Source organism: Sorex araneus, chromosome 6 (assembly GCF_027595985.1).
Source record: "Sorex araneus isolate mSorAra2 chromosome 6, mSorAra2.pri, whole genome shotgun sequence".
Lineage (NCBI taxonomy): Eukaryota > Metazoa > Chordata > Mammalia > Eulipotyphla > Soricidae > Sorex > Sorex araneus.
This window is the reverse complement of record NC_073307.1, coordinates 79,630,012-79,648,659: the sequence shown is the minus strand read 5'-3', so window position 1 is coordinate 79,648,659 and position 18,648 is coordinate 79,630,012. Positions and strand designations below refer to the sequence as shown.

Here is an 18,648-nt window from a genome sequence, read left to right as displayed (position 1 = left end):
CCAAAAAGGCAAAATAAAAAACTCGGTTGAAGAAAATGAGGGTAGCGGCCGGAGGATCAGTACGGCGAGTAGGCCGCTACACTTATATGAGGCTGACTTGGGTTCAATCTCTGGCACCACATGATGAGCCCACCAAGAGTGATCCTTGAGCACAAAGCTAGGAGTACCCCCTGAGCACCGGACCCTCCAACCCCCAAAGGGTTAAAAAGTAAAACCAAGATAAAGGACATGGGGGGGGGGAAGAGCTCATGCCTGCAGGAGTCCGATCCCCGCACTGCGAGCCCCAGAGCACTGCCGGGAGAGCTCAGAGTCCGGTGTGGCCCAAACTGCCCCGCCGGCGGGACGGTCCAGCAAGCACAGGAATCAAGCGAGGAAGGAAACGAGACAGCGCCGAGAGCCTCGTTAGTTCATCCGCTGGGCCGGAGCCCAGCAGGGCCGCGCCTGGGCGGTCGGAGCACCAGCCGTGGCGCGAGGGTGGCGCCGGGGCCCCGGGGGAGGCCGCGGGGCAGCGGGAGGGCCCAGGCCACGGCGCGCGCCCGGGACGCCCGAGAGGCGGCGGCACCAGGACCCGGCGGCGCCCGCGGGGCGGAACCTTGAGGCCGCGGAAGCGCAGGTGAGGGAGGCCCGGGCGGCCGGGGGGCGTCTGCGGGGGGGGCCCGGGGGGGAGCTGCGGGGCCGAGGGGGCCGCGGGGGGGCCCGCAGCGTCGGGCTGGGGTCCGGGGCGGCCCGCGGCCCGCCGCGATAGGGCTTCCGGGGTGGCGGGCCCGAGCCGGCCGCGCGGCCCAGCCTGCGCGGGGACGCCGCGCGCTCCCGAGCCCGGCCGCGGGCAGCGGGGCCCCCCCGGCCCCGGCCCCGGCCCCGACCTCCGGCCCGGCCCCAGCCCCCCGGCCCGGCCCCCGACCCCCGGCCCCGACCCCCGGCCCCGGCTCCCGGCCCCGACCCCCGGCCCCGACCCCCGGCCCGGCCCCAGCCTCCCGGCCCCGGCCCCGGCCCCGACCTCCGGCCCGGCCCCAGCCCCCCGGCCCGGCCCCCGACCCCCGGCCCCGACCCCCGGCCCCGACCCCCGGCCCCGACCCACGGCCCCGGCCCCGGCCCCCGGCCCTGCGTGCCAGCCGGAGCCGCGGCGGCCGTGCGGGGGGGTCCCGGGAGGCCCGCGGGCCCGCGAGGGCTGCTTGAGGGCCCCGCGGGGTCGCGCGTCCTGCCCGCCGCCCCCCAGCCGCCTCTGCGCGCCGCGGGCCGGTGGGAGTAGGTGGGCCGCCTGCGCGACTCTTCAAGTTGGAAGGAAAACGCGATTCCTCCGGGGCCGGGGCTGCCCGGAGCCTGCACTCTCCCGCCCCCCCGGCCCCCCGTGTCGTTAGTGCGTCTCGCGACCCCGCTCCCCACGGGGCCTGGGGACGCGGTGTCTGGCCTGCGCTTCCCTCTCTAGCATCCTCTCCCGGACCCGCCCCATTCCCGGCGCCCTGGTCCCACTTGGAACCGGTGCGTCCCACGGACAGCACAGGTCGGTCCCCCGCTCCCCAGGCGCGGCGGCGGCGGTTTCCTAATCTGGCCTCGCTTTGTTCCCTGCCTGCAGTTTGCCCAGAGATGCTCCTGCCCTCTCCCGCGAGGGCCACTTCCGGTTTCCTCTCGCCCTCCCTGCCTGCAGCGCTGCCCGGTGCCTGCAGGGGTGCAGCGCCAGCACCACCCCACTGCCCGCCTTTCTCCGTGCTCTCCCCTTGCTGGGTTCCCGGCTGAAGGGCTGGCCACCTGGTGTTTCTTACCAGGGCCGTCTCCATGGCTACGGTAGCGCCCAGCTCACCTCTGGCTCATCTCTAGATGATCACCCAGACGCCTCTGAACAGCCGTGCTCAGGCTCTGAGTGCTTGTTGTTGGTCTGTGTTGTTTGGGGGCCATATCGGCTGTGCTCAGGGCTTACTCCTGGCTCTGTGCTCAGGACTCACTCCTGGCGGTGATGTCAGTTGGGTCCACTGGTGACTTAGGGGAAGCGGAGAGGAGAAAGACGGTCACATTCTCCCCATCTGCATCTGCCACCCGGGGCACGACCCATGGTTACTGGGTTCTTGTCTCTCCTCGCAGAGAAGAATTCCGGGAGTAGACAAGCAGTGAAGTACAACAGATTTTATTTGGGAGTTTTGAAGGTATGGACGGGAGGGAAAGAGGGGAAGAGGAAGAGAGGGAGGGAGAGAGAGAGAGAGAGAGAGACAGAGAGAGACAGAGACAGAGACAGAGGGAGACGGGGAGACAGAGAGAGAGAAAGGGAAGAGAAGAGAAAGGCGCTCATGGGAGAGCCCCTAGACCCCCCACCCCCCAGCATTACGTAGGAAAGCATGGAAGTCCACATCTCAGGAGGGAAGATGCAGACGACACATGTGCTCAGCCACATGGGCACAAGCAGCACAGGGGCTCGGGCAGCATCTGCGCGCCCTTCCTTGTTCAAGTCTTTTGTAAGGATTTTCCAACCTGCCCCGTTGCTAACGGGGTTGCCAAGGGGACTAGGGTTGGGAGTGGTGGTCTTCTTTGAGGTCCCTTTCTTGGTCTTTTGTTTCTGCTGGCGCTTCTCTGGGAGAAGGGTCCAGCCTTCTCTGGGTCTGTTGCTGGCACCAGGTGAGGGTCTTATCGGACCTTAGTTCCTGTTTTCTGAGGGGTTGGCTTTTGCAATTCCAGGGCTATTACTTCCCAGGAAATGTACTGCCGTTGCCTGTGGAAGGGGCCTTCCCTTTCTGCCTGCTGGGCTGGAACCTAGGTCGTCCTCTGGTGAGGCAAATGCCCTACCTGCTGTCTTACTGCTCTGAAACCCTCCCGCCACCCACTCACTACGAATTCTTGAATGGACCTGTGACTTCCTTCCTCCTTCCAAGGAGGAGCCGAAACTACCTCCTTGTCTCACCTGTATGTAGAGGTGCGTCATTAACCCTGAGAAGAGCAACTCAAGGTGTGCTGGGAAGGGCTCTTCTGCCTGTTACCCGCTCTTGAGCTTACAGGTGGGAGGAAGGAGACAGAGAGCTAGGTTAGGATGGCCAGCAGCTATCATCAGTATAAACACACAAAAAATAGCAGATTATTCTGGGATCCTAGAAAGCGAGTGCCAGGTTGAGGCGCTTATCTTGTATGTGGCTGACCCTGGTTCAAAGCCACATGGTTCCTCCAGCACCATTAGCACTAACCTCTAAGCACTGGCAGCTCCCTCCCCCCAAAGCTGAGGATTCTTTTGCTTGTTTTTTGTTTGTTTGCTTTGGGGCCACACCTGGTGCTGCTCAGGGATTACTCCTGGCTCTGCACTCAGGAATCACTCCAGGTGGTGCTCAGGAGACCTTATGGGATGCCAGGGATTAAACCTGGGTCAGCCGTGTGCAAGGCAAATGACTTACCTGATGTACTATCCAGCCCTTTTTGTTTGTTTTGGGACAAGCCTGACAATGCTCAGGGGTCGCTCTTGGGGACCATATGGGGTGCCAGGGATCAAATTTGGGACAGCTATGTGCAAGGCAAGTGCCCTACCCAGTATACTATCTACCTCTTTGGCCCCCAAGGCTGAGGATTCTTTTTGTGTGTGTGAAGTGAGATAGTTTTTATTGAAACTTATTTAGAAAAGATAAGAGAGAGAGAGAGAGAGAGCGAGAGAGCGAGAGAGAGAGAGAGAGAGAGAGAGAGAGAGAGAGAGAGAGAGAGAGAGAGAGAGAGGTGGGGAGGGAGGAAGAGGGAGGGGGAGGGCAGAGGGAGAGGGAGAGAGGAGGAGAAGAGAAGAGAGGACCAGGCAAGCGTCTGGAATAGAACTAGGCAACCAAAGAAACTTAGAGGCAAGTTTCATGTTCACACAGCGAGATGCATGTTCCGGGAAGGATACAGACTTGAAGAGCGGGCCCGGGTGGGGGGCTCCTCATCTCGGAGGGTTAGGGTCCTGGGGATCCACTGGCCCCACGGGGGTCATGTGTAGGAAGGAAGAGAAGCGGATCTTGAGTAACATCCTGGGCCGGAGGAGGAGCGGAGCAGCTTCAGACTGGGAACTGAGACGTCTCTGTGGGAGGGAAAAGTTGAAGGTCAGAATGGGCAGCACTGGTCATGCGACGCCGGCTAGGAGAGAATGGGCGGGACGGAAGGAAGGGCTGGGGAAACCAGCAGGGGCGTAAAGAGTAAGCTCTGAGACACGGAAATGACCCTTTCTTAGAGAGCATGGCCATTTTCTGTTTGCATCGTGGGGAATAGAACGAACCAGAGACTCAGAGAAGACAGGTAACTTACTCAAGGTCACACAGCACTGGAAGCCCAAATGAAGCCCCTGTCCTTGCTGCCAGACTTACCCACCATCACCTACACCCCTTGTTGCAACTGGGGACCCCGGCATGGTGCCTCATAGAACAAGTCAGGGGCACAGTGCCAGGCCTGATTAGTGCCTTCCTCACCGGCTTCTATGGAGGGCTGTGACTAGGCCTATTTATAGGGGCTGATACCTTAATATTCCGCGTGGCGCGTCTCTTGCCAATCAAATCAGTGCTGTCTGCAGTGTGATTGCTGCTTTAGTGGCACCGGGGATCGGAGTTAATTAAACCCAGTATAAATAGACTCCGTCCTCGCCTTGCAATGCAAAGGAGTACGTTTCCTTCCTGCTGCCCCCCTCGTGCTCCTCCCTTCCCACCTGGTGCCCCTCCGCCTTCATCTGGACACCCTGAGGCCTTGAGTCCCTGGCCTCCCCGCTCCAGGCACAGGCCGGGAGGTCCTGGGTGTCCAGGTGTGAGACCCCAGGAGTCCCCTTCCCTCTGGTCCCCACCCCACCCCGGCCATACCCTCCCAGATCTGTTCCCTTTCCCGCCCCGCAGCCAGCTTCCTCTGTCCCTCTGGGCTCGGCTGCAGGAGAACCGCCTTCCCGGGGCCTTGCTGCATCTCTGCCAGCGAACCCCCCGCCGTCTTCCCCTCTCCCTACTTTTCCACTCAACAAGCACCCACAGAGTTGCCAGCTCTGCCCACCCTCCGGGACTGTGCCCGACGGGGCCCCCGCCCTGCCCCGTGGCAGGAACCTGATGCCCGATGCCTGCCCGCAGGCACCATGACTCCTGTGAGGACGCAGAGCTCCCTTGCGGGTCAGACCTACGCGGTGCCCCTCATCCAGCCGGACCTGCGGCGGGAGGAGGCCATCCAGCAGGTGGCCGATGCCCTGCAGTACCTCCAGAAGGTCTCTGGAGACATCTTTAGCAGGTAGGTGCTGGCCGCTTCCCCCTCCCCGCTGCCCTGCCCTCTGAACCCTCCGTTCCTCGGAACGCAGCCGCTGGGAGCAGGCGTTTCTGCTAATGCTGGTTCTGGAGGGACCAACTGGCTTCCTTGTGACCAAGCCTTCCCTGGCCCCCGCTCAGTGGCCGCTGGCCTGGCTGTGGCTCACTTCCCTACCTCAGTCGGCAGAGGGGCAGCCCACACTTCCTCTGGGCCAGGAGTTGGGCTGGCCTGAGTTCCAGCAGTGTCCGGCCCCCCGGAGTATGAACCCTGGGAGCTGGAGAGGTCGAGCACTGTGCTTTGAGCCCAGCACCACATATGGCTCCCTGAACCCTGCCAGGAGTGATCCCTGAGCACTGCTGAGCCCTCCCCGCCCACCCCCCAGGAAACAAAGGGTGTGGGCATGGGGCAGTAGTATGGCGGGCAGGGGTGCTGGCCTCGCGCATACCAGCCCTGGCTCAAGACCCTGCTCGACTGGATGGTGCATTGTTTCCTGTAGAGGGGGTGGGCGCCCACTGGGAACACTCCGGTGGGGACCTGGAGGGCGGGCAGTAGGCGCAGGGCTGCTCCTCCCAGCCCATATTGAGGAAGTGACACCCCGGGGGTCCCACCCTGGGTGCTGGCTTCAGACTCGGGCATGAGTCCTGGCTCTGAAGGGACGAGCAGGGGTGTGGCCGTGTCAGCTCAGCCCACTGAGGGGCACAGTCTGAAGGGGCGGGCGTCATGGCGGGAAGAACGTTCCAGAAGGGAGGTCGTGAGCCGGCTGACCTTGGGCGAAGGGTGTGACGAGTGCAGCGGCCGGGGGCCTGCCCCGGCGAGTCGAGGCCAGCAGAGCTTGGGGTATAGCACACTGGTGGCCGTCTCTGGTCAGAGGTCAGGATGGAGGGGGCGCAGGCCGAGCCACCGGGCCCTCCCCCACAGCCTGCTTCAGTTCGGGGGTGACCTCCAGGAGAGCTGCCGAGGCCTTGGGGGGGTGTGGCTGGGCCCCTTTGCTTCCCATCCTGTTTGCTGCTTCCGGCTGGCAAGGTGGTAGCCAGCAAGGAGAGTGAGGAGAGACCCTCTGGGGAGAGCGCCCTCCCCCTGCAGTATTTCCTCCAGGGGTCCACAGCCACATGCTCAGGCCAGGGTCACCTGCTGCACCCATCCCTGTCTCAGCAGGGGGGTTGAGTGTGTGGGTGCTGGGTCCTCCGAAGGAAGCATGTGCTGGGGAGGGGTGAGGGTAGCCTTACTTGACAGGTGCTGTGCTGGAAAGCACATGACGGTCCCATCAGGTGGCAGGGTCCAAGTGCGAGACCCCAGGAGTCCCAGAGAGGTGGGGAGGGAGGAAGAAGGGCAGAAACGGGGCCACTGGAAGGCCAGGCGATGGCTGCCTGGGAAGGAATGTGGGTGTCAGTCATCTGGAGGGTCTAGAAGTGGTGTCCCAGGCCCCTGAGGGGCATGTGCCCGCACCTGCACATTTCACTGCAAAGCAGCAGTGTGTGAAAAGCCAACTTTCTGGGGGCTGGGGGGGGCACAGGCCTCCCCTCGCGATCAGACGTGCCTTTCTCAGTCTGCTTCTCCCCTGTCATGGCACCAGGCACGCACAGCCCAGGGGCCTTCTCACTGGATGGCGCTGGGGGGGTCCGGGGGGTGTCAGCAGGGCCCCTGGAGCAGTCTCAGAGTGGACTGTCCTCGCAGGGCGAGGAGAGGCCACCATGGTCCCAGGGAGCTGCCGCAGGGAGGGCTGGGAAACGTCGCCCGGGGACCAGGGACAGGGCTCGGTGACAGATTGGGAGCAGGATGAAGGAGGGGAGCAGCCAGGCCAGTGGAGAAGGGGAGGGAGGGGTGTCGGCACCGCCTCACCTGTGCATGGGGCCAGGCTCTGCTGCTGCAGCTGCTGCTGGCCAGGCCATCCCAGTGCCCCCTTCAGACAGAGGTGAGGAGAGCCACTGGCTTCTCCCGCCCCTCCCCGCGTGCCCTCCTAGCTGGCAGGCAGGCAGGCAGGCAGCTGCAGGAGCATTGACGTGCCCGGACTGCCTGCCTGCCTCCCCTCCGCAGAGGGAGCACTGCCGAGCTGGAGCCAAGGCCGAGTGCTCGCGGCTCTCCTCCAGCTCCTTCCTTCTAGCCTTGGCCTGGCCCTCCCCGCCTTGCACACCCCCCCCGCCCCCACTCCACCTGGGAGAAGCCAGGCCCCAAAATATCTGCCCGAGACCGACACCTGCTTCACATGACTTCGATGACGGGGCCACGGGGGCCGAGGGGTGGGTGGAGGGCCTGGCGCTGGCCGGTGTCTTTTCCCTGCAGCCTCCCCGCTCCGCAGAGCTGCTCCCCTCTCCCGCGCCCTCCTCCCTCCGTCTCTCCGCCCCCTCTTCTCCCTTCCTCCCTGCCTCCTCCCTCCTCCCCCCTCTCCCACCAGGGTGCCAAGGCTGGAGGCCTCCCTCAGCCCCCGCCTGCACAGTTGGCAGATACTCCCAGTCACCGGGGGTGCAGAGCGGCCAGACCCAGGACCCGGGACAGGTGGGGCTGGGCGAGGGCACGGGGCTCCTGTCCTGGCCGCCCCGAGGGCTGGCTTGCTGCCTGCAGGGCCTCAGACCCGTGGGTTCCCGGGGAGCTTTCCAGAAAGGAATGGGGGTCGAGTTGGCAAGTGTGGGCCTGGGGGCCGGGCATCCCCTTGGCTGTGCTTGGTGCTTCCCTTCTGCGTTAATCCTGCCCTGGGCCGAATCCCTGTGCCTGAACTTTCTCCTCTGCCCCTGCTGCCCACCCCTTCCTTGAGACGCCCCCTTCCTCCCGCTCCTGCCTGTTCTCTCTGAGTGCTGGAACTCAGTCCCCTCAGTGTTTTTGTTCCGGACCACACCCGGGGGTGCTCAGGGGCTACTCCTGACTCTGCTCAGGATTTCCCACGAACATGTTGGTGGGGAGCAGACCGGTGCCCCAGGGGCCAGAGAGGTGGTACAGTGGGGGAGGCGCCGGCCTCGTACACAGCTGACCGGGTTTCTGTCCCGACCCCCTAAGCACCCTCTGTCCCGCCCTTTCCCCTCTCTCCTGAGGTCTCACAGGCAGAAACAGCGTTTTGGCTGGAGTGGAGGCGAAGTCACACAGCCCGGTTCTGAGGGGCAGGGAAGTCGCACCTCTCCCTGGGACTCCCCGGGGTGCAGGTGTGCGACCTGATTCCACCTCTGTCCTCTGTCCTCCTCGGCCCTCCGCTTTCCAGACCAAACCCTCGCCGAGCTGCCCTGTGCACAGTGAAGGGAGGTGCAGAGTGCCAGGGCTGTTTGCCAAAAGCGCTGGGACAAGAGGGTAGACGAGCAGCCCTGTCTCCCACCCCACACGTGACTTTCATTGATTTCTAATTTTTTGTTCTGTTTGGGGGCCACATGCAGCAGTGTTCAGGGCTTCCACCTTGCTCTGTGCTCAACGATCACCACTGGCAGGGCTTGGGGGACTTGCCAGGGGTTAATCCTGGCTTGGCCACATGGAAGCAAGTGCTCTTCCTGCTGTGCTCTCTCCCCAACCCCGTGTTTGGCTTTCTAACCCTCAGTGCTGGGCTTCACCTTCATTCCTTGTCAGCTTCAGCCTGTGGAGGGCAGTTCGTTCTTCTGACCTCTCAAGGGTGGATCCTGATGCTTTGCAGACTATTTCTGACCTCCACTCTCTGCCCTAGTGTCTCACGTTTTCTAATCAAGTGTTGAAGGAGCTGGGTGAGGCCGTGCCAGAACCCTTCCTGCAGAGCTGGACTCCATCCCAGTCCTCCGCAGCTCCGTGTGCCTGCTGCTACTCACCTGACTCGGGTTTTTCCTGAATAGACTCTTCCCTCCGAGCCCCTGGCTCCAGCTTGTGCAGAGGGTTTTGTGAGAAGCCGTCAGAATCCTTGCTGACTCAAGGTGCACAGTGTTTAAGATTTTCCCCTGATAGACCCCTCTAATAACTCTGTCTAGGGCAAAAGGGAAAAAACAAAAACAAAAAACAAGAAACGCCGTAAATTTAGAACAGTGCTGGCCCCAGGGAGCTGCCTCTGCTGTTTTCTAAGAGCTCACAGACCCTGTATTTAATGATTCCGTTTGGAATGTGTCAGTGTTAGGGTTTGCAGTTTGGAGAAATCTGCGTTTCTCTTCTTGGTGGAAGAGCCAGAACTGACCTGTGTCTGGGTCCTGACCCCATGCCCCTCCCAGTCTCTGCACCTGCCCAGAGGTTGCTGGGGGTTAGGAATGTGGCTGGCTGGGACTGGAAGGAGCTGGTTCACGCCCACCCCCCACCCCCATACACACAAGTGGTTTAAGACCCCCTCTTCTTGCTGCAAAGGTGGCACTTCTCATGTGAGGGCTGTATTCTCACATAGGTGGGAAGCAGTTCCTCTGTCTGGCGGCCCCACACAGGGCCGTGTGCCCAGGAGATTCCAGCTGTTTTGCATGTTGACCCCACCTCACTGAGCCCCCTGCATTGTGTGGAAGCGGGAAGGGATTGGGAGTGAAACCCCAGGGCTGTGAGATTGGCTGGCTGGGTATTTCTGGGGGCTGGGGGTAGTTTGGGGAGGTTGTGCTACTTTGGTTGTTCTTTTGGATTGTCACACAGGCCGCACCCAGGGGCTGCTCCTCATGCCACACTCGGAGGTCTCTCCCAGCAGTGCTTGGGGTGTGGGGGGTGGGGTCATGCAGTGCTAGGGATCAAACCCAGGCGTCCTGCGTACAAAGCACGCACATTAGCCTTTTAAGCTCTCTCTCCCCCTCATTTCTCCCTTTAAGGAAACCCCCATTCCAGGCCCTGTATTCTCCAATCCCCCCAAATATCATGGCCCCTTTGACCATTCCCCCATCCTGACCCTTTCCCCTTGAACCTGACCTTCAACTTGGCTTCCCTTGTGCACAGGCTTACACCACAGGACTGCAGAGCTGGGATGCCCTGGACATGCGGCCTGATGGACTAGGGCAGGGGCTGGTGTTGCTAGGGTTTGGGGCGTGGCCGGGAGGACACGCTCATGTGCACGGATGTTTAGGGACCAGTCACTATCATCCAGTAAGTGCAGCCCCCCCCCCCAGAAGCACCAGCTCTGCAGCAGGCCCCAGCAGTACAGGTGGGAGCAGAGCCAAGCTAGAGAAAGAGCCCAGCGGGCAGGGCGCTGGCCCCGGGTTCCGTCCTCGGCATCCCATGTCATCCCCAAGTGCCACCAGTGGTCATTCCTGAGCGCAGAGCCAGGAGTAACCCCTGAGCATCACCGGGTGTGGCCTCCAATCCCCCAAATAAGAAACAAAACCCACAGAAACCAAACTGGAGCAGCTGGGCCAGAGAGACGCATGGTCATGTGATCATGTGACCCACAGGAAGAAAGGCACAGGGCAAGAATGCATGTGCATGTTCTTCCCTCAGAGAGGAGGGGCTCAGTGAAGAGCCCTGCAGATGTCTGGGGGACTTGCATGGTTTTGATGCTCAGGCCAGAAGCCGAGAACGCAGATGTCGCCTTCTGGGGACAGTGGGGGGTCCCTGGAGCCCAGCGACCAGGGGGATGGGCAAGGAAGCTGGTGAGGCATCTAGCCATAGAGGGCTTTGAGGACCACAGGGAGGACTTCAGCTTTCCCCACACAGCCTTTCCCCGTGCACTGGGGCAGCTCTCGCGGGATTTGGCTTTGGGATTTGGCTTTGGGCCCAGCATTGCAGGTCACTAGGCCCGGCCCAGCACTGGTTTTACCACTGGCAAACAGGCGAGTCTGTCTGGGGAAGTAATGGCAATTCCCTCTCTGCTTGAGGGTGAGCTCGGGGTTGTAGGAACCATGTTCCTGTGATGGGCACGTCCAGTGCCTCTTGGGACTAGAGTGGCTGACCAGACTAGAGTGTTTCCAGCTTGCAGGAGTTGACTAAATGTCATTCCTGCACCTTCCCCCGGTTCCAGAGTCCACTGGGCAGCCCCCTGCTAGCCCCCAGCCTGTGGCCTTTCTCTCCCAATGCAGGATCTCCCAGCGTGTGGAGCAGAGCCGGAGCCAGCTTCAGGCCATTGGGGAGAGGGTCTCCTTGGCCCAGGCCAAGATTGAGAAGATCAAAGGCAGTAAGAAGGCCATTAAGGTAGGCTTGCGGCCCTGTGGCCTTCGCTCTGGCTCAGAGTTGGCCCCGCCCGTGTTCCTGTGCTATGGAGCGCGCCTACTCCCCACCTCTGCTGACCAGTCCCTCCCCAGGTGTCCCTCCCGCCCGGACTTCTCTGCAGCCTTCTGGGCTCACTGAGCTGTCTCTCGGGCTCCCCGGTGCCTGCAGGTGTTCTCCAGTGCCAAGTACCCAGCTCCAGAGCACCTGCGGGAGTACGGCTCCATCTTCACGGGGGCCCAGGACCCCGGCCTGCAGAGATGCCCCCGCCACAGGATCCTGAGCAAGCACCGGCCCCTGGACGAGCGGGCCCTGCAGGTCTGTGGGCGCTCCGCTCCCGAGGGCTGCCGTGCCCAGTGGCTCCCGCCTCCGGAGTCCAGCGCCCAAGAGCATGGACTGTTACGGGATGGAGGCTGCTTGGCCTAATGCCAAAATCCAGCATCCCTCTGTCCTCCTCTCTAGGAGAAGCTGAAATACTTCCCTGTGTGTGTGACCACCAAGCTCGAACCTGAGGACGAGACCGAGGAGGGCCTGGGGGGTCTTCCCAGCAACATCAGCTCAGTCAGCTCCTTGCTGCTGTTCAACACCACCGAGAACCTGTACGTTCAGTGCAGGGGAGGGGCGAGGGCTTGGGCTCCCCTGCCGGGTCCCCTTAGGTGGCTCAGCCGGGCGGGGGCCTGGGACGTCTGTGCTTTGGGAATCCCAGACACAAACTTGAGGGCGCTCCTGAAACAGGTCGGAAGGGGTGGGGTCAGGGCCACGGGCCTCCCGCAGGCTGAGGACTGGCTTCAGCGGCGCCCCACCTCCATAGGTACAAAAAGTACGTCTTCCTGGACCCCCTGGCCGGCGCTGTCACCAAGACCCACGTGACTCTGGGCGCCGAGACGGAGGAGAAGCCGTTTGACGCGCCTCTGTCCATCAGCAAGAGGGAGCAGCTGGAGCGGCAGGTGCGGAGGCGGCTCGGCAGGGACGGGACGGGCGGCGCGCCGGGGTCCCGCTCACAGGGTCCCCGCCCCCACAGGTTCCCGAGAACTACTTCTACGTGCCCGACCTGGGGCAGGTGCCCGAGATCGACGTGCCGTCCTACCTGCCCGACCTGCCGGGCATCGCCGACGACCTCATGTACAGCGCCGACCTGGGCCCTGGCATTGCGCCTTCCGCGCCGGGCGCCATCCCCGAGCTGCCCACTTTCCCCACGGAGCTGGCCGAGCCCTGCAAGCCCGGTGAGCCGAGGGCCCGGGCGGGGGCCGGGCTCCCGAGCCCCCCGTTTCTTTCCCCGGCACCCAGGCCTTTCCACCGTTCTGTTTCAGACCTAGACGATGGCGTACTTGCAGCGCCGCCGCCGCCGCCCCCGCCGCCGCCGCCGCCCCCGCCCACGGCCCCGACTGTACTGGTCAGCGCCCCCCCGCCGCCGCCGCCACCCGAGGAGGCTGCCCGGGACGACGCGGGCAGCGGGGGGCCCCGGGCAGGTAGGGGCAGCAGCCCTGAGGCTCCCCCGCCGGGCCAGTGTCTGATTTCAGCCTCCCGGAAGGACTCCTGGGCTGCTAAGGGGCCCTCCGGGTCTTCAGAATAGCTCTAATTCCAAGCGTCTGGATCCACTGCAGTCCTAAAAGGAGGTGGTGGAGCCCCGGGGGTACAACCCCGACCCCTGCAGGACTCCCAGAGGGCACAGAACCAGGACAAGTGGGTCCCCCCTTCCTGTGTACACCAGCAGGGAAGGGTCTTCCGGGACCGGGCAAGCAGCAGCTACTGAGCACCGGTGTGTCCAGCACCCAGAGGGCACACCTGTCTCAGGGGGCTCTCCTGTTCTGGCAGCACCTCCCCCAGTATTGGGCGCTGAGGTCACAGCTAGCACCCAGGTCCTCACCCCAGCACCTGAGGCTGGGCAGGGCTACTCCCCAGCTGAGCCCTGCCTGAGCCGCTTCTCCTCCTCACACCCTTGCCCACCCCAGCACCGGTCCAGGGAGCCCCCAAGGAAGTCATTGACCCGTCCAGCGGCCGGGCCACTCTCCTGGAGTCCATCCGGCAGGCTGGGGGCATTGGCAGGGCCAAGCTGCGCAGCGTGAAGGAGCGCAAGCTGGAGAAGAAGAAGCAGAAAGAGCAGGAGCAAGGTGAGGAGATGCCGGGCGGCTCGTGGGGGTGCTCTAGGGGAGGGGCGCCTCCAGTCCCAGCACTGAGGTCAGCCCTCAGTGCTCCCTCTGCAGTGAGTCTGAGCCCTGCCCCCCCGCCCTCCTGCCAGATCCCGTGTTTGGAACTTGCTTAGCTGAGCCTTCCTCTCCGAGCTGCTCGGAGACGCCTCACCCGGTCCAAATGATGAGAGGACGGAGAGTGTTCTGTTTGATTTGCTTTTGGTTTTTGCTTTTGCTTTTTGGGTCACACCCGGCAATGCACAGGGGTTACTCCTGGCTCTGCACTCAGGAATTGATTGCTCCTGGTGGTGCTTGGGGGACCCTATGGGATGCTGGGAATCGAACCCGGGTCGGCAGCATGGAAAGCAAACGCCCTACCTGCTGTGCTAGCGCTCCAGCCCCAAATGTTCTCTTTGAGACAGAGGACATGGAGGTTAGCTCCAGCGGCTTCTCTCAGCCACTTGTGGCCACAGCTCCTGTGCACTGCAACTCCCAAACCCATCGGATCAGCCCTGGGCACAGAGCTGCAGCCACGGGCCCGAACCCCAGCACCCCATGAGCTCTGCACGGGAACCCCTTCTGGGGCTAGTTTTGTGCCGAGGCAGGGGACAGCTTGACTTGCCCCTTTGGCACATGGAGGGCCATAATAGTGCCACGTGAGTCACATTTCAGGTGAGTGCCCTAGAGCTGAACCCAGGACAGATGCAGTTCTCGGAGCCGGGGTGTGGGCCCTGTGAGTAGAGAAAGCAGGACGGGCCCTGAGGAAAGCTGAGCGACACGCTTAGGGTGCCTGGTACTTGTGCCAACCCCCAACTCGTCATGGTGTTCCCGTGTTCCTACCGCAGTGAGGGCCACCAGCCACGGTGGGGACCTGATGTCGGATCTCTTCAACAAGCTGGTCATGAGGCGCAAAGGTCAGAGGCAGCGTGAGCCGGCGTGGGGCCCGCCCTGAGGCCAGGGGACTGGGGCCCTCAACCAACCCCTCCCCCCCTTTTCCCTCTCAGGTATTTCTGGAAAAGGACCCGGGGCAGCGGCCAGCGAGGGACCAGGAGGAGCCTTCGCCCGAATATCAGACTCCATCCCGCCTCTGCCACCCCCCCAGCAGCCCCCGGGAGAGGGAGAGGATGATGAGGGTGACTGGGAGTCCTAGGGGCTCGGCTACCCCCTCTGGTACCCCAAATCCAGGCTCGTGCCCTCTCGAGGGGCCGACGGCCAACATGGCGCCTGTGCCTGCCGGACCCCTCAGCCCCTGCTGTCCCGGGAGGGACCACAGAGGACTGGCCTGGGCCTGACCTTCAAGGAGCAGCGGGCTGACAGCGGGGGGTGGGGAGGTGGCCACGGCTGTCGCTGCACTGCCCTGAGGAGACGTGAAGACTGTGGATTAATAAATGGCGAGAACACCGCCTTAATGCTCAGCAGTGCACTTTGAGTGAAGGCAGAGTGCTGGCTCGCCACCTTGTCCCCCTCCGGGCATCCCGAGCCCCTTCCTCTGGGGCCAGGGTGGGCGGGCGAGGGGTCAGCAGGGGCGGCTGCTGTCGATTGGGGAAGTGAGTTTTCACATGGGGGAAAATGGGTGGCAGATACGGGTTTTTTTAAAAAAGTCATGCAGCGTGCCTAATGGCCCTGGGCATAACTGCCCGTGTCAGAGCAGGTGTCTGGAGGCTGCTCAGTGGGTGAGAGGGAGGGGGAGGCAGGAGGCAGGGCTTGAGAGGAGTCCAGGGAGAGCTGCTGAGGGCTGCAGGAGGGCGGTGAGGCTGTGGCTGGGCTCCTCACCAAAGCTCCCAGGGCTCAGGAGCTGCTTGGGAGGATCAAGTCCCTGTCCAGGAAGAGCCGGGTGGACACGGGCTGGACATGGGGGACGTTCCTAGTCCCCACGAGAGGGGGAAAGGTCTCAGTCTGCTGGTTTTAGCTAGAAAAAACGGGGAGAGGCAGGCTGGGCAAAGGAAGCTGGTTCTGAAGTGGGTGAAGACCAGGTCCAGCCAGAGGGCTGTGGAGCCCCGTACCCGAGGCCCAGCAGTCTGGTTTGTCAGGCACAAGACACCCCTGGAGCCCCCGGGTGCTGTGTTCACACGTGTGCAACGTGGGACTGTGGCAGCTCACCTTTTCCTGGCAGCCCCTCGACCCAACCCGCCACTCCTGCCAGCCCCCTGGTGCTGGTTCCCATAGGAGGGGAAGATACCAGCCCCCGGGGACCACAGTGCACAGGTTACAGAGAGTGTGGCCCGTCCCGAGAGTCTGAGGGAGGCAAGGCGGCTGGAGAGCGAGAATAGTGGGCAGGGCAGGGCGCCTGCTTGCCGTACATGCTGCCAGCCTGATTCAATTCCTGGAACCCCATGTGGTCCCCCCGAGTTCTATCACAAGTGATCCCTGAGCACAGAGCCAGGAGTCATCCCAGAGCACTGCTCAGTGTGGCCCCCACCAAAAAGAAAAATAATGCAAGGGGTCCCACGAGGCTCCTCCACCTTCCCATGGGCAATGGACTCTGGGACTCAGATGTTGACCACGTGGCTTCTCCAGGTGGAACTTGCCAGGCACGCCCAGTGATGCCTGGTGAGTGGAAGGCCTAGGACAGACACCAGAGCTACCCTACCACCGCTCAGGGAAGGCCACCGAGTCCTTCCTTTCCCATGGCCAGTGTCCAGGCGGGCAATAGGGGACTGAAAGGCTGTTGCAGCCTACTGGGCACTCAGAACTCTAGCTATGACCACCACCTGCGCAGAAATGAAGGGCCCGGGATTAAAGTGCTTGATTGGAATTGATTAGATGCACATTCAACCAGGCTCCTCTCTGGCACCCCAAATGGTTCCCTGAGCACTGCCAGGGTGATCTCTGAGTGCAGAGCCAGGGCTACCTCCCGAATAATCTCCGTGTGCCTCTCCACCCCCCCAGCCCCAAATAAATGTGGCGTGGAAGCACAGCTTGGCCCTGAGAAGCATGCACAGACCGTTCCTCCTCCCACCCTCCACCCCCACCCCTCGCCCCTCAGTGTCTCTCCTGCCCAGGGAAAGACAGGCTGGCTGCTCCCACCTCTCTGAGGCAGCTCCATGCTCTGCTGTGTGACCTCCAGCTGCTGGGAGGTGGGTCCAGTTCAGAGCCAGGGGCAGAATAGTGTCTGGAGGATCTTGGGAACAGGTTTGAGACCCAGTGGGGGGCTGAAAACTGGAGGTGCAGGCTGTCCTGAAGGCAGAGTCCAGAAAGGGCACCCCCAGCCCCATCTCAAATGAAACAACCCTGGTCTTCCAGACCCAGAGTGTAACACCCTGTCCCCAACATTCCCTCCATGGCATTGGCTGGTGTACCCTGCCCACTGAAGAGGCGGGAGTGTCGGGGGACACCGCGTATGAGGGCCGAGGGCTCAGTCTGCAAACGCTCACACCCCACCTCAGGGTCCTCCCACCTCCAGGGGTTTCAGCCCCTCATTGGACCCTGGGGCCTGAGGGGGCACGGGGCTAAAAAAAACAAGGGGCCATAATGGGAGCAGGTGCCCCCTAGTGGTTAATGACGCGTTACTGCAGGGACTGCAACCTGTCAGCTTTCTGGATCCTGTGATCAATCTCCTTTCTGTCAGTCCTGCAAGAAGGAGCTCCCTGAGCTGTTGATCCTGAGGGTGAGGCCGCGGTTGGGAGTGGGGCAGAGCCGGGGCAGAGGGCAGATTCCACGGGAGAGGAAACTGGAGGAGGAGGAGGGACTTGTGAGAAGAGAATGGGGACCAGCCCTGTGTCCCCAAGAGGCCGTTTCCTTATTTGCACCGAGCAGAGTTGTGGGGAGTCCTCAGAAGGACTGCTGGAACTCTTCTGGGTGGACACGCAGGATTTAGCAACCCAACAGGCCGGGTTTGCATCCATGCTCTGACACTGACCATTTGAAAGGCCGCACCATTGTGTCCGTCTGAGCTTTGGAAAGGGCCATCTATGCAGCCTCAGTCAAGTGGGCCACAGTTATGTGTGAGTTCTGAAGGGGATGGGACGAGGTGATGGAAATGCAGGCCTGGGCTACTTCTTGTGTGGGTTCCTGACCTGGCCTGGCCCTTCTGACACGTGGGGTGGGGGGTTCCCTGTGCTCTTCTTTCCTAGATAATGATAAGGAAACACTGAACAAAAGGGGATGGGAGTGCAGGCTACTGAAGGTGAGCACTCCCCGAGAGTCCGCTCTCTCCACAGCTGCCCCCTTCCCTTCCCCAGGGGCGAAGAACTGGGCTCAGCTGCCTGCAAGGGAAGGAGGAGAAGCCCTGGGAACCCCAGACGAGGAGGAGGCCCCCATCATACTGCCTGCCAGCCCACCTCCCTCTGCTCACGGGATCCTTCCCTGGCCCCGTGTCCCCTCCCCTGCGTCAGCATCTCTTACACCTTCTATTCACCTGTGAAACCACATTCAGGAGGCTATGGGGGTCAAGTCTCTACTCTGTGTCCTCATGCAGGTTATTGGTCTTGGCCACCCATGTGTCATCTGTGCTATGGGAATTCTCTCTTCCACAGTGACCTGGGATGCTGGTGACCGGGAAGGGGCTGTAGCCATGTCAGGGCCATTCCAACCCATGCTCACGTGTTGTCGTTCTCCAGTCCTGACGAAGCCCATCTTGGATTTCAACTTTCCTCACTGCCTGAGCCCTTTATCTGTGTGTGCACATCCTGCCGCCTGTTACACCTTTTCTCTTTTGACCCACTTCTAGGGGCGAGAGGGGTGCTGCCCCCATTCCCTAGGACCCCCCCTTTCCCTTCCTCAATTTTCCAGGCAGTTCTTGGCGACCATCAGTGATGACTTGGCTAAAGGACATTCTTCTAGTTTTCTTGAAGAAAGTTAACTATTTCAACAGAATGAGGTTATTCAGGGATAAGAGCTGTGTGTGGGTTTGGGTTTATTTGCAAGAGAACCACTGGGCAAGGTGGGATGGAGGAGACCAGGGAATGTCCATGATATGTTGAACCATTTCAACAAGATATTTTTGTCTCAGAGCTTTGTTTATTAAGTCACGGTTCTAGGACCTTTGAAATACATCCCCGGCACTATTTAACAATTATGTTTGGGGCAGAGTATGATTTTGTGCTCAGGGGTTGTTGCTGGTGGTGCTGGGGATCACATTGTATTGGGGATAGAATCTAGACCCAACATGTGCAGAGCTTGTGTCCAGACAAATGAGCTACCTCTTTGTTTTTTATTTTTCACTGTATCACTGTAGCACTGTCGTCCCATTGTTCATCGATTTGCTGGAGCAGGTACCAGTAACGTCCCTCTTGTGAGACTTGTTACTGTTTTTGGCATATTGAATACACCA

General features: G+C 61.8%; 1 protein-coding gene across 2 annotated transcripts; it reads left to right on the top strand.

The window, feature by feature from the left end:
- The first annotated feature begins 266 nt into the window (after positions 1–266).
- Positions 267–14,791, top strand: WASHC1 (WASH complex subunit 1). Of its 2 annotated transcripts, none has more exons than XM_055141235.1 (11): positions 267–613; positions 5,037–5,190; positions 11,121–11,232; positions 11,419–11,565; positions 11,710–11,846; positions 12,059–12,194; positions 12,269–12,470; positions 12,558–12,716; positions 13,200–13,358; positions 14,222–14,290; positions 14,381–14,791. In XM_055141235.1, exons 2-11 carry the CDS (start codon positions 5,042–5,044, stop codon positions 14,524–14,526), a joined length of 1,416 nt encoding a protein of 471 aa, XP_054997210.1. In that variant the 5' UTR covers positions 267–613; positions 5,037–5,041; the 3' UTR covers positions 14,527–14,791. The 2 variants fall into 2 exon arrangements, with proteins under 2 accessions (XP_054997210.1, XP_054997211.1); XM_055141236.1 differs by lacking the exon at positions 267–613 and adding an exon at positions 3,749–4,230.
- Positions 14,792–18,648: the final 3,857 nt, after the last annotated feature.

What these genes read in the sequence shown, in the direction of transcription:
- WASHC1 (XM_055141235.1), top strand. Translation starts at nt 5,042, where the DNA reads ATGACTCCTGTGAGGACGCAGAGCTCCCTTGCGGGTCAGACCTACGCG. An exon ending in TTCAACACCACCGAGAACCT is followed by an intron (nt 11,847 to 12,058) that starts GTACGTTCAGTG and finishes CCACCTCCATAG; the next exon opens with GTACAAAAAGTACGTCTTCC. An exon ending in CAGCGGGGGGCCCCGGGCAG is followed by an intron (nt 12,717 to 13,199) that starts GTAGGGGCAGCA and finishes TGCCCACCCCAG; the next exon opens with CACCGGTCCAGGGAGCCCCC.